The following is a 13,088-nucleotide window of genomic DNA, read 5'->3' on the forward strand; positions in this document are numbered from 1 at the left end:
AGCCGACAAGGAGGACCTTTGTCTAAACACTGGAGCGATGCCCGTGACGGCGTCTACGTCACAGAAAACTGGGTGTGTGACCCAGGCAGAACTGCTCCCCTCCCGGTATCTCCTCTGTCCTCTACCAACTGCACGTGGGAATCCAGTAGAGGTTCCGAAATAACTTGAGTGGATCGTGACCAGGATTTTTTAAAACCCTGAAACTGAAAAACAGAGGAGTGTGCACGGAGGTTGAAAGGGAGGGTTCTTGCAAGGTCACTGACCCATGCATCCTCCTCCTGGAAATCAAAGCTCTGCACGCTGAGCAAAGCTGTGAACAATCAGGGACACTAGTCTGGAGAACATGGGAAAGGAAACCGGGACATGAAAAGCAACACATTTTGGAAGCACGGGGTGCCAAGGATCTGCAGGTGTGCACCAGTCCCTCCGGAAGGCAGGGCTCTTATTTAGCTCCTGGGAGAACAAGATGTGGCAGGGAGAAGCTTCAGGGCACACCCTCCCGGGTGTGCACGGGAACAAAGATGGCCCTGGGGACCTGCTCCAGACGACCTGCAGCACTCGGGGCGACCTGCTCCTCTGTGGGCCTCCTGTACTGGAGCTGATTTATCTCAACACATTTGATGGCTTGGCTGTTTAACCTCAGCTCATCCTGCTCCACGTTCGGTTGCTGCAAAGGCTCCTCTGTAAGAGCCACACCACCTACTCATCCACACATCACCGAAGAGCCAGAGCCGTGGGGGCATGGACTAAACTTCTGGCTCTAAGTGTTAAACTTCTAAAACCTGCTCAAAACACAGCAGTTTTGTGGGCTGAACATGTCCCATGATGTTCCAAAAGCAGCACCTAGAACCAAGTCGGTCTCACGGGCAGGACCTGGGGTCCCACATCACGGTCTGCTCAGCACAGCCCAGGCGGCCTCTCGTGTTCCAGAACACCGGGTGTTGTGCGGGAAGCCTCGCACACTTACTGGCAGACTTGGCAGGTGACGTCCGACTGCAGCCCGCCCGTGAAGATCTGGTCTATGATGCAGTTGCAGTGGTTGGGGTTGTTGGCCTTCTTCCCATTATCGTCACCTGCGGAAAGATCACAGCTGTGTGATTTGCATCTGGGCCCCTGAGTCCGCAAGCTTCCTAAGAGCCACCGGCCCAAGGTGCGAGGCCATTCACCTGCAGAGGCTGATGAAGCCAAAGTGCCGATATCTTCACAAGGGCACAGGAGGACCCTTATTCGAACCGGGAGACTTGGAGGAGAAAGAGGAAACAACCCAGCTAGCTTATTTTCAATTTGCTTCTTTTTCTCCATTCCCTAAGATCCGCTTGGCTTCTATCTAGATGCCCTGATGTAGCTAACTCCCAGTCACTGGGGAGAGTCACAGATTCCCCTTTCCCCCCACAGAACAACTGAGCGGCCCTGCCATGGTGGGGCGCCCCACGCTGCCAGGGAATGCCTGCTCCCCCGCTGTGCAGCACAGACACGGCGCCCCGACTTCAGAAAACATCTCTGCAGGACTCCAGTCGGTCTGTTTTCCCCATCAGCTCCCGCACCCTGCAACTTCACGAACAGCTCTGCTTTCTAAGCATTTGCACCTAGATAAGTACCACTCCTATCCGCTCTAGTTCAACACGGGTTTTATTTATACATTCGGGGGCAGATATACAAATACAAAGCTTACATGCTGGAACACAATACATACTAATATATGTCGTAAATACATACTATAGAACTTTCATTCAACCAGAGAAGATAGACTGTGTTTATCTGTATATATGTTTCTTCTCAAACAAGTGAAATTACTACCTAGGAATAAAGGATGCCCACTAGGTCTTTTGACAGCAAATTGCCTAGAGAGATTAGGGAGAAAATGCTACCCAGAAAGATTTCAAGTTCATGGGACAAAATGTCAGGATACAGGAAAATACATATAGGAAACCACAAAGGAAAATAAGCCAAAAGATACCCGATGCTCGCAACCACATAAAAACACGACCCAGCCACAAGTGAACTAGCGCGGCTGAAGGAGAAATTGGAACACCTGCTTTTTTTTTTTTTTTTAAGATTTTATTTGTCAGAAAGAGAGAGAGAGGGAACACAAGCAGGGGGAGTGGGAGAGGGAGAAGCAGAGCCCCCCGCTGCGCAGGGAGCCCGATGCGGGACTTGATCGCAGGACCTTGGGATCATGACCTGAGCCGAAGGCAGACACTTAACCGACTGAGCCACCCAGGCATCCTGGAACACACTGCCTCTGATGAGACATTTCTTGTGACGTGTGAAACAGAATTACGTCAGAGAAGTGGATCATGATCATTGCATCATGTTTCTGTCAGATGAATGTTTTCCCAGCAATGCATTTGAAGTGGCTGATTTTTAGGACTAATGCTGGTTACAGAAGCCTCATGATTATCCTCAAGTGCTCAGAATGATAATGTAATGGTCTTACACAGCGGCTCTTTTCGGTTTGTATGTTATACTTCATACTAGGAAACCAAACCCCACCTAAGCTATTCAGGACTATTTATTTGGCTCCTCGGGTGAGCACTGAAAAGATGTATAGGTTTTTCAAGAGAAAAGCACTTAAGTACACAAAATAGCCAGAACCCAAAGCCCTGACAGCTGATGAGAACAAGCACCGTATTCGGAGTTTGGCTGGCCTCGAACTTGTGCTCTCAGACCTCACAGGGCATTTGGGAGAGCAGCCCCGTGACTCCCTAAGCAGGAGGCCTGGGGAACAGAACTGTGGTCTAACAGAATCACCTACAACCCACCGGTCCAGCCCAGAGGCCACAGGTAAGCAGGTACCTTCGTCACCCCAACCCACGTCAGCTATACCTGAGTGCGCTCCCTGAACTGGCATCACCGGGGACCCAGTAGGAGACTGCTGACCACACTCCACACCCACTGAACAGAAGCAGCAAGGAGCCCTCCAGGGGACTGTGACCCATCACGGTCGAGAATGGCCCTCAGCTGACCCTGCGTCAGCACACTTGGGTGGGCGTAGGGCCTTCAGACGGGGAGCCCCGCCACAGGGAGGGCCAGAGGAGGGAGCTGCGGTGGCTTGTTATTCAGTCCTAACCTCCTGCCCCGAGCCCGAAGAGCTGCCTCCCCCATTCCCTTCCCCAGACTATCCAAACCCACCCACGTCTGAGACCCCTGAGGGGGCTGCCTCCCTCTGGGAGCCCAACTGTGGGACAGAAGCGAAGACCCAGTGAAGTCCTGAGAGAGACTTGAGAAAGCCCTTGGCTGGACCCCAAAATGAGCGTGACTTAGGGTCAGGGAAGCACTGGAGAGCATGCAGGCCCAGTTTTGTATTTTCAGCTCTTTCTGGCGACTTTAGCGCCATGATCGGTCTTTCTGGAGACCCCACCAGGGGAGGGAGCCACTGTTGATGGTTCAGCTGCATTTGGAGCATATATGGAATTTTCTGGCGTGTCAGGGGCCATGGTAACCCGGAGGAGCCGCAGACCCGCTCCCTCACAATCAGGCCGAGAGGAAGCCGGCAGCAGAGGACTCCAGGCCCATCAAGTACGGAGAGTTCTGTTCATGCTACGGGTTTTACAGGACCAACCGCCATGCTCTTCCCCTCCCAGCAAGGTCGGAAGACGACACCCCAAACCATTTCCTCCTCTTAAACTATGAAGAACCTCTCTGGGGTATGAATGAGGAAAAACAATACAATTAGAACACAAGTGCCAGGAGACCCCCCGTGGTGGTGTTTGAGAGCGCCCCCTACCCCAGGCGGGGGGAATGGCGGAACCGGGGTGCAGAGCAGTACCTCTGCAGTGCCGGTACAGGGCGTCCGGGCACCAACCCCATCGCGCCCCCCCCCCTCCGCGGAACGGGGGCGGAGCCGCACCTTTGCAGTGCCGGTGCAGGACGTCCAGCAGCGCCCCCCGCCGACCGCGCCCCCATGCCCCCCACTGTGCCTTCCCCCAGAACCGGGGCAGAGCCGCACCTTTGCAGTGCCGGTGCAGGACGTCCAGCAGCACCCACCCCCGACCGCGCCCCCATGCCCCCCACTGTGCGCCCCCCCCAGAACCGGGGCGGAGCCGCAGCTTTGCAGCGCTGGTGCAGGACGTCCGGCAGCGCCCCCCCCGCCCGCGGCCCCCATGCCCCCCACGGTGCCTCCCCCCAGAACCGGGGCGGAGCCGCACCTTTGCAGTGCCGGTGCAGGACGTCCAGAGCGGCGATGAGGAACTCGTGCGCATCCTGCTGCTCGTACCCCGCCAGGTGCCGCGCGTGAGTCCACACCAGGTGCAGCAACTTGTAGGGGATGTGGGGGGAACGGTGCCCCGAGTAGAACTGCTCACAGACAGGGAGAGGAGGAAAACTGTCAGGAGTAAGTACCACACTCTGAACACAAAGCACACACGATAAAAAAATCCGTAACCACCGCCTAGAATTTCTTGCGGTTACTCGGACAAAAGGATTTACTCCCTCCCCTTTTATTTTTTTTTCCAAAATGTATTTTCATGTGGACTCCCTGGACTTTTTGAATCATTTTGTCCCTTCCCACTGTCGGTTTTCTACAGAGAAGCCAAAATGAGGAAAGGGGAGTGCCCCATGCGGACACAAGGTGGGCGGCCGGCACCAGGCTGCGCTCAGAGGTACTGAAGAATCAGCAGACGAGGCGGAACCCACCGGCTCCTCTGCTAGGCCCCTGAAGCACATGTGGGTGCACTCAGCAGCCAGGGGCAGGCGATGGCCCCGATCTGTAGTTGGGCAGCCTCTTCGGTCACTAGGTGTGGGGGATCCCGCCCAGGGACGCCTGAGCCCAGGCCTGAGCTCTGTCCCGCTGTGAGTGCAGCCTAGGCCCCAAGCAGAACAGAACCTGATGTGCGGGGCGGAGGGCCACCAAGACAGGTGTTCTGGTGGAGCACACACAGACCTGGCAAGAGAAGACAAGGGCCACTCTCCTTGAGAACAGGACGACAGACAATGAGGAGGATGAAACGACCACGGCATTTACAGACAAATGTCTCGCACCGCTTGCGCCCCCTCCGAAGGGCCCTTTCTCATCCTCCAAGTCGGCACCATGCCTCCAAGTGATGCCAATAGTCCCTAGCAATTCCCTTTGGAAAAAATGTTTCATAAGAAATGCATGTATTATTCCCTGTGCAAGATTCCAGAAACCTGCCTTCCTTTATTATGTGAGCTTGATTTTTATAAAGGTAAAGTACAAGCGGTCACAGAAATGGTACTCTCCCCACGCCAGCAGCACTCACCTCCTGAAACAGCGACGACATCTCGCAGACCAGACACGAGCTGGGGGTCTGCATCTCACACCTGTGCCTGTCGGAGAGGAAGAAGTCTCGCAGGAGCGGCGTGTGGGTGAGCGCCTGGACGATGCAGTTCATGAAGCAGGTGTTGCCAAGGTTGATCAGCCCCCGCAAACCTGGGCAGAATAAACTTGAGTCTTCTTACAGGACAGACCATCAGAGCCCCAGGGCAGGGACCATTTCCGTCCATCACCATGAGGCCCCCTAAGCCTACCCACCCCAGCTCCCCCCTCCCTTGGAGAACAGGTGCTCCAGAAGTTGGGGGGGGAGGAATGATGAACGACTTATACAAAGGCTTAAGGAGAACTGTGCTATGAAATCCACCTGTTTACATCGACTTTTAAACCCACAGAAGCCAGCCTTCCTGGCAGAACAAACCACCGCTACGGGCGCTGTCGCCCACCTACCTATGGTGCAGTTGGAGGTGATCTTTCGCCTTTTCGGGTTGTGTTTCAGCAGTTCAAGCTCCCGTTTGGTGGGCTCCCAAGTTGAAAACTTCTCCCCAACGCCTAAGCAGATGGAAGACAGTTCCCATTGCCATGAGCTCACTTTTCATCAAGTGTGTTTGTAAATAAAAGTGATGGTGATAGAATACTTATCAGCTTGTATTTCAAAGAGGGGCAGCCACAACACGAGGTCTTTGTTGAACCGTATTATACTGCAACGGGCTAAAAAGAATACTTAGGAGGAGTTTCTTTTAGAAAATGTGTGGTGACGAAGGGGTACATGTACCCCAATGTTTATAGCAGCAATGTCCACCATAGCCAAACTGTGGAAAGAGCCAAGATGCCCATCGACAGATGAATGGATAAAGAAGATGTGGTATATATACACAATGGAATATTATGCAGCCATCAAAAGGAATGAGATCTTGCCATTTGCAACGACGTGGATGGAACTGGAGGGTGTTATGCTGAGTGAAATAAGTCAATCAGAGAAAGACATGTATCACATGACCTCACTGATATGAGGAATTCTTAATCTCAGGAAAGAAACTGAGTGTTACTGGAGTGGTTGGGGGTGGGAGGGATGGGGTGGCTGGATGACAGATATTGGGGAGGGTATGTGCTACGGTGAGCGCTGTGAATTGTGCAAGACTGTTGAATCACAGATCTGTACTTCTGAAACAAATAATGCAACATATTTTAAGAAAAAAGAAAAAGAAGAAGATAACAGGAGAGGAAGAAAAGGGGAGTATGTCAGAGGGGGAGACGAACCATGAGAGATGATGGACTCTGAAAAACAAACTGAGGGTTCTAGAGGGGAGGGGGGTAGGGGGATGGGTTAGCCTGGTGATGGGTATTGAGGAGGGCACGTTCTGCATGGAGCACTGGGTGTTATGAACAAACAATGAATCATGGAACACTGCACCAAAAACTAATGATGTAATATATGGTGATTAACATAACAATAAAAAATTAAAAAAAAAAAAAAGAAAGAAAATGTGTGGTGAATAAGCGGTTTCCTGTGAGAAAGGCAACATCTCCAATTAACGCTACCATAACGCTAATGCCAAGATGGGGATTTTTTGCAAAGCCCTTAATCCCTGAGTAGCGAGACTGCACCAGCCCCAGTGGCAAATGCTACACTCGGCACTGAGATGAGGGGTCTCCCGTGAAAGAGTGAAAGCACAGGGAGAAAACGCACTCGCTGAAACACAGTTTGAAAATACATCGTGTTGAACAGCCGTACCCACAGAAGATTTAATCAATACCACAGACAATGGTGCAGATGCTAATTGTCACAATTCATCTAATACCTACTTGTTCCATGTGACTTAAAATTTCTGCAAAATTCAATGAACTTTAGACATACTATCTCACTGACACGCGGAGTTGTAGAATTATTTCAGAAGAGTTCTGTTTTATTCTGGGCCATGCATTTCTTAGCTCCTGTGGGTAAAATGTTCTTCCCAGAGAAATAATATATTCAGACTTAGTTGCAATGTTACTAAATTTTTGAGGGAGAAAAGAATAGGAAGTTGGTTAAAGAGACTGTTCTCCAGAAAAGATGTGTTACATACAAACAATTCCGATCACAGAGAGCACCTGTTTCTATTGTTCCATTCTCAAAAAAACAGGTACTTTGAAAGCAGAGCTATTAAGGCCAAAAAGTGTAAAGCAGATACCGGAATTCCATGTTCTCTCTATAAACAGTGGAAGTTCTGCTCACTGAGAGATGCTCACTAGTCAAGTGGGGTAAACTATACGTCCTACTGTTGTAAAACCCTTTTACTGTTACAGCAACTGCCGAAAATGAAAACTAAAGAAAAAATCAAGGAAACAAAAAAGAAAGAATAGGGAAAACAGCCACATGTTGTTGTGTGTACCCCCGACTACGCATCCGATGAAGAACGCACGTGTGAGCACAGGGAACTGACAGCACCAGAGAACCCCAGGCTGGGACCAGAAAACACATACTGGTCCCTGCCCCGAAGCTCCTCAAACCCTTATGATTTCCTAAGTGCTAAGAGCACTAGGAGCATCTTTATTCTAATGAGGTGACTCCCAGTGGGCTCGTGGAGGCGGCCGGTTGCCAGAGAGACCACACCATGAGGAAAAGCTTGGCATTTTCAGCCCTCTTCCCCTGGCCCCCTGCACAGGGCGCCTGCCCACCTGTCTGGCCAGTCACCTCACCTGCTTCTCCGGGATCCTCAACTGGCGCCTACAGGGGGAAGCAAGCAGCTGTGAGGGTTCTTCCCACCAAATCAAGACCCAACCTGCAAAAACCCAGAGGCTATCCCCATCTCCCGACTCTGACCTTCTCCCTAGATATTGATCTTTCTCTTGATAAGCCCTGACCTTGACAGACATGAGGGAATGCACAAGTAGGAGCCAAAACAGGCAACGTAAATCTAGGCAAAACCAAACCTTGCATTTTCCAAGCTTTCCGTTGCTCCTCTTTGGCAATGATTTCCATGTCTTTGTCATATATGTAGTCCTGACACAAAAAGCAGTAGATGCCTCCATACATAAGCTCTATGGCTGAAAAGAGAAAGAGGGAAAGAGAGATCAAATTGAATAAAAAAAGGTAACACTTAATAAGGTCACAAATGAAACAGCTAAGTGTTTTAGACATTTTACTGTTTCCACCATTCCCCTACTCTCAAACCATAGAAACCTCTTTTTATAAAAGGATTTTACCTCCCACTTCAGACCTTTATCCTAAGCAGGTGAGGTATGTGTATTTTCCCTGGAAGCTCAGGACTTCCGAGGCTGAGGAATGTGAGAATGAGAGGCGTCACATCCATATTTTATAAAGGACCTCAAGTATCAGGACGCTCCATCTATTCTCTGAAACAGTGGTATTTAAAACAAGGAAGGGGCAGCCAGTTAAGCGGCTGCCTTGGGCTCAGGCCCCGCCCACACCCCCACCCCCCGAGCTTGTGCTCATCTTCTCTCTCAAATAAAAAATTTAAAAAAAAAGGAAAAACTTTCATAGAGTATGATCAGCTCATAAGGATTTGTAGCCACCTGACATGCATAACTGTGTTTTACTACATCTAGAATTCCTGATACGACTACAAAAAGGAATGCCACAGCGGTCTGCCTACTCTTACTATGACAGTGGTAAAATATCCTCTACCCAGACAATCTTCACTTCTTGACCCACAGAGCTGACTCCTGCCCACCTGTGAGTGGGTCTTATGCATTTTCTCAACTGCATCATCTATAAAAACTGGCTCTTAGTTACTTCCTAATAAAGTAAGATAAAGTCCTTTAATTTAAGCACCTGGAAGGAAGGTGCCTCAATTCAACAGTTAAAAAGAATTTTTTCTGGCTTGGATTCAGCAAGCAACAGAAGATGTCTGAGAGGCAATGCAGCACAAAGAGCACAGATTTAGAATAACCGGGATTAATCCCAGCTCTGTACTTACTAGTTACGCACCTCTGATAAATTACTCCACTTCCCCGAGCCTCAGCTTCCCCTTTGGTGTAGTGGTGACGGTAACAGCACTAAGAGCTCATAGGTTTGTATGGTGATTTTGTAACTTTCCAGTACACCTAGCGCGCAGTCATGTCTTCATACGACACAGCTTGTATCATAGTCCGTGTCTTCAGTTGCCAGGACACATCAGTAATATTGTGGGGGATCTTTAAAGTCCTCTAAAGCAGATGTAGTAAAGCCCAATTTAAGAGTCCCATACCTACCCCTTGCCTCTCACCCAAAACTGACAAAATTCCCACAAATTCTTTGAAAGTTGCCATCAAAGCTGCTGCAGAGCGCTTGGCTGCCCCTTGGCACTGTGCATTCCTTGAATGGGATAGTTCCTGGCATGGGATACCAAAGCCCGAGACAGACTACAATGAGGATGACAGAAATTTTCAGGAAAGCAGAGACATTCAATAAAAAATATGCCAAGCAAGTTACACAGCAGGCTCTGCGCTCAGTGGGGAGTTGGCTTGAGATCCTTTCTTTCCCTCTCCATCTGCCCCTTGCCCCTTGCCCCCTTCTCTCTAATAAATAAATAAATCTAAAAAAAAAAAAGCCATATATATATATATATATATATATATATGCCAAGCATACAGCCAACAGCACAACTACCAGCCTGAGAAAGGCATATAAATATTTCAATGTGTGTTCAAGTCCTCCTAAACAAGCTCTTCTTCAAGGCACCTTTCCACACCCAACAATTCACTCACCGTGTAAAACGAATGATGCCAATTATGGTGCCAAGAGCACTCAGTGGGGGAACACCAACCTTCCCAACAAAAGGTGGCATGACCAGAAAACCACCAACAAAAGAATGAAGCTCAATCCTGACCTTCCCATCATATACAAAAATGAACTCAGAATGCATCAGCAACCTCAATAAAGCACTAGAAGTATACAACTATTAGAAGAAAATCTAGGGGGGGTTAAATCTTCATGACCTCAGATTTGGCGATGGACTCAGATTTGACACCAAAAACATGAGCAACTAAAGAAAAAACTTGATAAATTGGGCTTCATCAAAACTAGACTTTGTGCCTCAAAGAACATTATTAAAGAAGTGAAAAGACAACCCACAGAATGGGAGACAGTATCTGCAAAGCATATATCTGGTAAGGGTTCATTATCCAGGAGAGAGATATATATCTCCAAGAGGGGTGTGTGTGTGTGAATATATATATATATATATCCAAAATAAAAAAAAATATGTATCTCATAAAGTACAACAAAAAGACAACCCAACCCAATTAAAAACATGAACAGGTGACTTGAACAGACATATCTCCAAAGAAGATATATGAAGGACCAAGAAGCACATGAAAAAAAAAAACATTTAACATCCCTGGTCATTGAGAAAATGCACATCAAAGCCACAATAAGACACCACTTCACACCCATCATAATGGCCAGAGTTACTAAAAAAAAGAAAGTAAATGTTGACCAGCATGTGGAGAAACTGGAACCCTCATACAAGGCTGGTGGGAACAGAAAACAGTGCAGCCACTGTGGGAAAGTCTGGTGGCCCCACAAAAAATCCAACACAGAGTTGCCATATGACCCTGCTGTTTCGCTCCTAGGAATAGATCTAAAATAAATGAAAACATTTGTGCACACAGAAACTCATACACAAGTGTTTAATGCAGAATGACTCGTAAGAGCCAAAAGGTGGAAACAACCCAAATGTCCACTAATGGACGAAAAGATTAACAAAATATGGAAGATCCACACAATGTGCGATCACTTAAACATACAAAGGAATGAATTACTGATGCACGCTACAGCATGGATGAACCCTGAAAACATGCTAAGAGAAAGAAGCTAGACACAAAGGGTCATCTACTGTACCACTCCTTTTAAAGATTTTATTTTATTTATTTGAGAGAGAGAGTGAGAGAGAAAGCACAAGACAGGGAAGGTCAGAGGGAGGAGCAGACTCCCCGCTGAGCAGCAAGCCCGATGTGGGACTCGATCCCGGGACTCCGGGATCATGACCTGAGCCGAAGGCAGTCGCCTAACCAACTGAGCCACCCAGGCGCCCTGTACCATTCCTTTTATAAAATATTCAGAATAGGCAAATCCAGAGAGACAACAAGCAGATTAGCGATTTCAGGTGGTGGGGGAGGGGTTGGGGGAGGGAGAATTCATTCCTGGAGGTGGGGTTTTCTTCTGAGATGAAAAAGTTCTGAGGTAGAGAGATGGTGTTTGCACAATGTGGTGAGTAAATGCCACTCAATCGTACGCTTTAAACTGTTTAATTGTACGTTCTGTGAATTTCACCTCAATATAAAATATAAAAGCAACACCTACAATCAAGGTAGTTCCCTTGGAAAATCATTTCACAGTCGAGATGGGGGTACACTGGGAGTTCGCAAAGCCACAGCTGACACAGGCACCATGCCTGCCCGCATCATGCATGGTCCTTTCCCTTTCGGTCACAGGGTGACCTAGAGAACGGAGGGAGACCACCACCAGGTGCTAGGTGAGAGCTGATATCCCGCCCCCACCATCACGTGCTCTTTCAGGAGCAATGAAAGTAACTCTTCTAAGACACATGGAACGAGGCTAAAGGCATTACTTTTACACCTTTGTGGCTCATGGTGGCAAAATCTAAGTACTTTGAGACTTAGTGTAAGAAGCCAGAAGGTATGAAATCCAACAGCTCCCCGTTTGTCACCTACACTCCCGCAACAGGTCCCACAGTCAACTGGAAGTACGCCAGCCCATCGGAGGGAACACCCCGAATGAGAGTAAGCTCTCTCTCCTCAAGGGTGTATTTATTCATCACGTTGCATTAAGGCAACTTTATAGGGCAGGATGGACCAAGACGTAGAACCTTCCTCCATCAGACTCTCCTTGTCCTGTGCCTTCCTCATCTGTCCCTCCACAAGACCTTCGACAATGACCTTATTGCTACTAATACTCTATCTTTAAGTGCATCATCCACAATATTCAGACAAGACTCAGTTCAGGCCTCTTATACTACTCCAACTAAAAACCAGATGCGCTGAGAATTTTCCCAATACTCTACTTCCAGTCCCAACATTATACTACTGAATATCCCCTGGGAGGTGGAGCAACTTGACCAAAGTTGCGTTAATGCAACGTGATGAAAACTGAGGTTCCTCAGTCCCCACACCACTGCTCAATTACTTTGCCCTTGGACATCCTGCAAAATACTCCGTGTAAAAACCTCTACGTCGACAGCCTAGAAGCTGCTCTGGAGATGGCAGGTGGGAGCGGTAGTGAGATGCACAGGGTGCAGGGTGGGCAGGCGCTCTCAACAAGTCGGGAAAGACGGAGTCCAAAGGGCGAGGTGGGAGTCAGGCTGCCCCGGGTCACTCTCACTCTTCAGCTTCCCCCTCCTGGGCCCGCCGCCCTCCTCCCCACCCGGACACAGAAATCTAATTTCTAGCTTGGTTAAACACATATGCAAACAATACGCATATTGTTTAAATAAATTAAGGGACTCTAACACAGCAAAGAACCGATCTTTCTCCCATTTCAAGGTTTTGTTTCTGAAAGCGAACTTTCTAAAACTTATGCTTTCTAGCAAAAGCAGACACAGAGTTTCAGTCAGGTGGACGAAATGAATAAATTTCTGAAGTGATTTTTATAGATGACTCTGGATAATAGTAAGATTCTTCAGAGAGCTTTTTTAAGTGCAAACGGAGTTCCAATTTTCCATAACCCTTTAAGCCCATGAAGTCACAGCCCAGGAAAAAGAGCAGAGCGGCCTACGCGGGTCTGGTCTGAGATACAGACATGGCAGGAATACTCTTCATTTATATTGTGAAAGCACGTATCTACATTAAGTAAATGGTACGTAATTTTGTCACACCCATACTGTCCCGAGCAGTGTCTTTTCCGTCTGGTTAGTCA

The 13,088-nt window shown here is 48.5% G+C and overlaps 1 protein-coding gene across 1 annotated transcript in view; it reads right to left on the minus strand.

Moving 5' to 3' along the window:
• Positions 1 to 13,088, minus strand: part of USP22 (ubiquitin specific peptidase 22) — a 43,239-nt gene that overhangs the window by 11,401 nt on the left and 18,750 nt on the right. The window contains 5 exon segments of the mRNA XM_027624800.2: positions 968 to 1,073; positions 4,149 to 4,296; positions 5,220 to 5,389; positions 5,681 to 5,782; positions 8,144 to 8,257. Coding sequence (XP_027480601.1) covers positions 968 to 1,073; positions 4,149 to 4,296; positions 5,220 to 5,389; positions 5,681 to 5,782; positions 8,144 to 8,257 — 640 coding nt within the window.

The sequence above is a fragment of the Zalophus californianus genome, chromosome 16 (assembly GCF_009762305.2).
Source record: "Zalophus californianus isolate mZalCal1 chromosome 16, mZalCal1.pri.v2, whole genome shotgun sequence".
Taxonomy (NCBI): Eukaryota; Metazoa; Chordata; class Mammalia; order Carnivora; family Otariidae; genus Zalophus; species Zalophus californianus.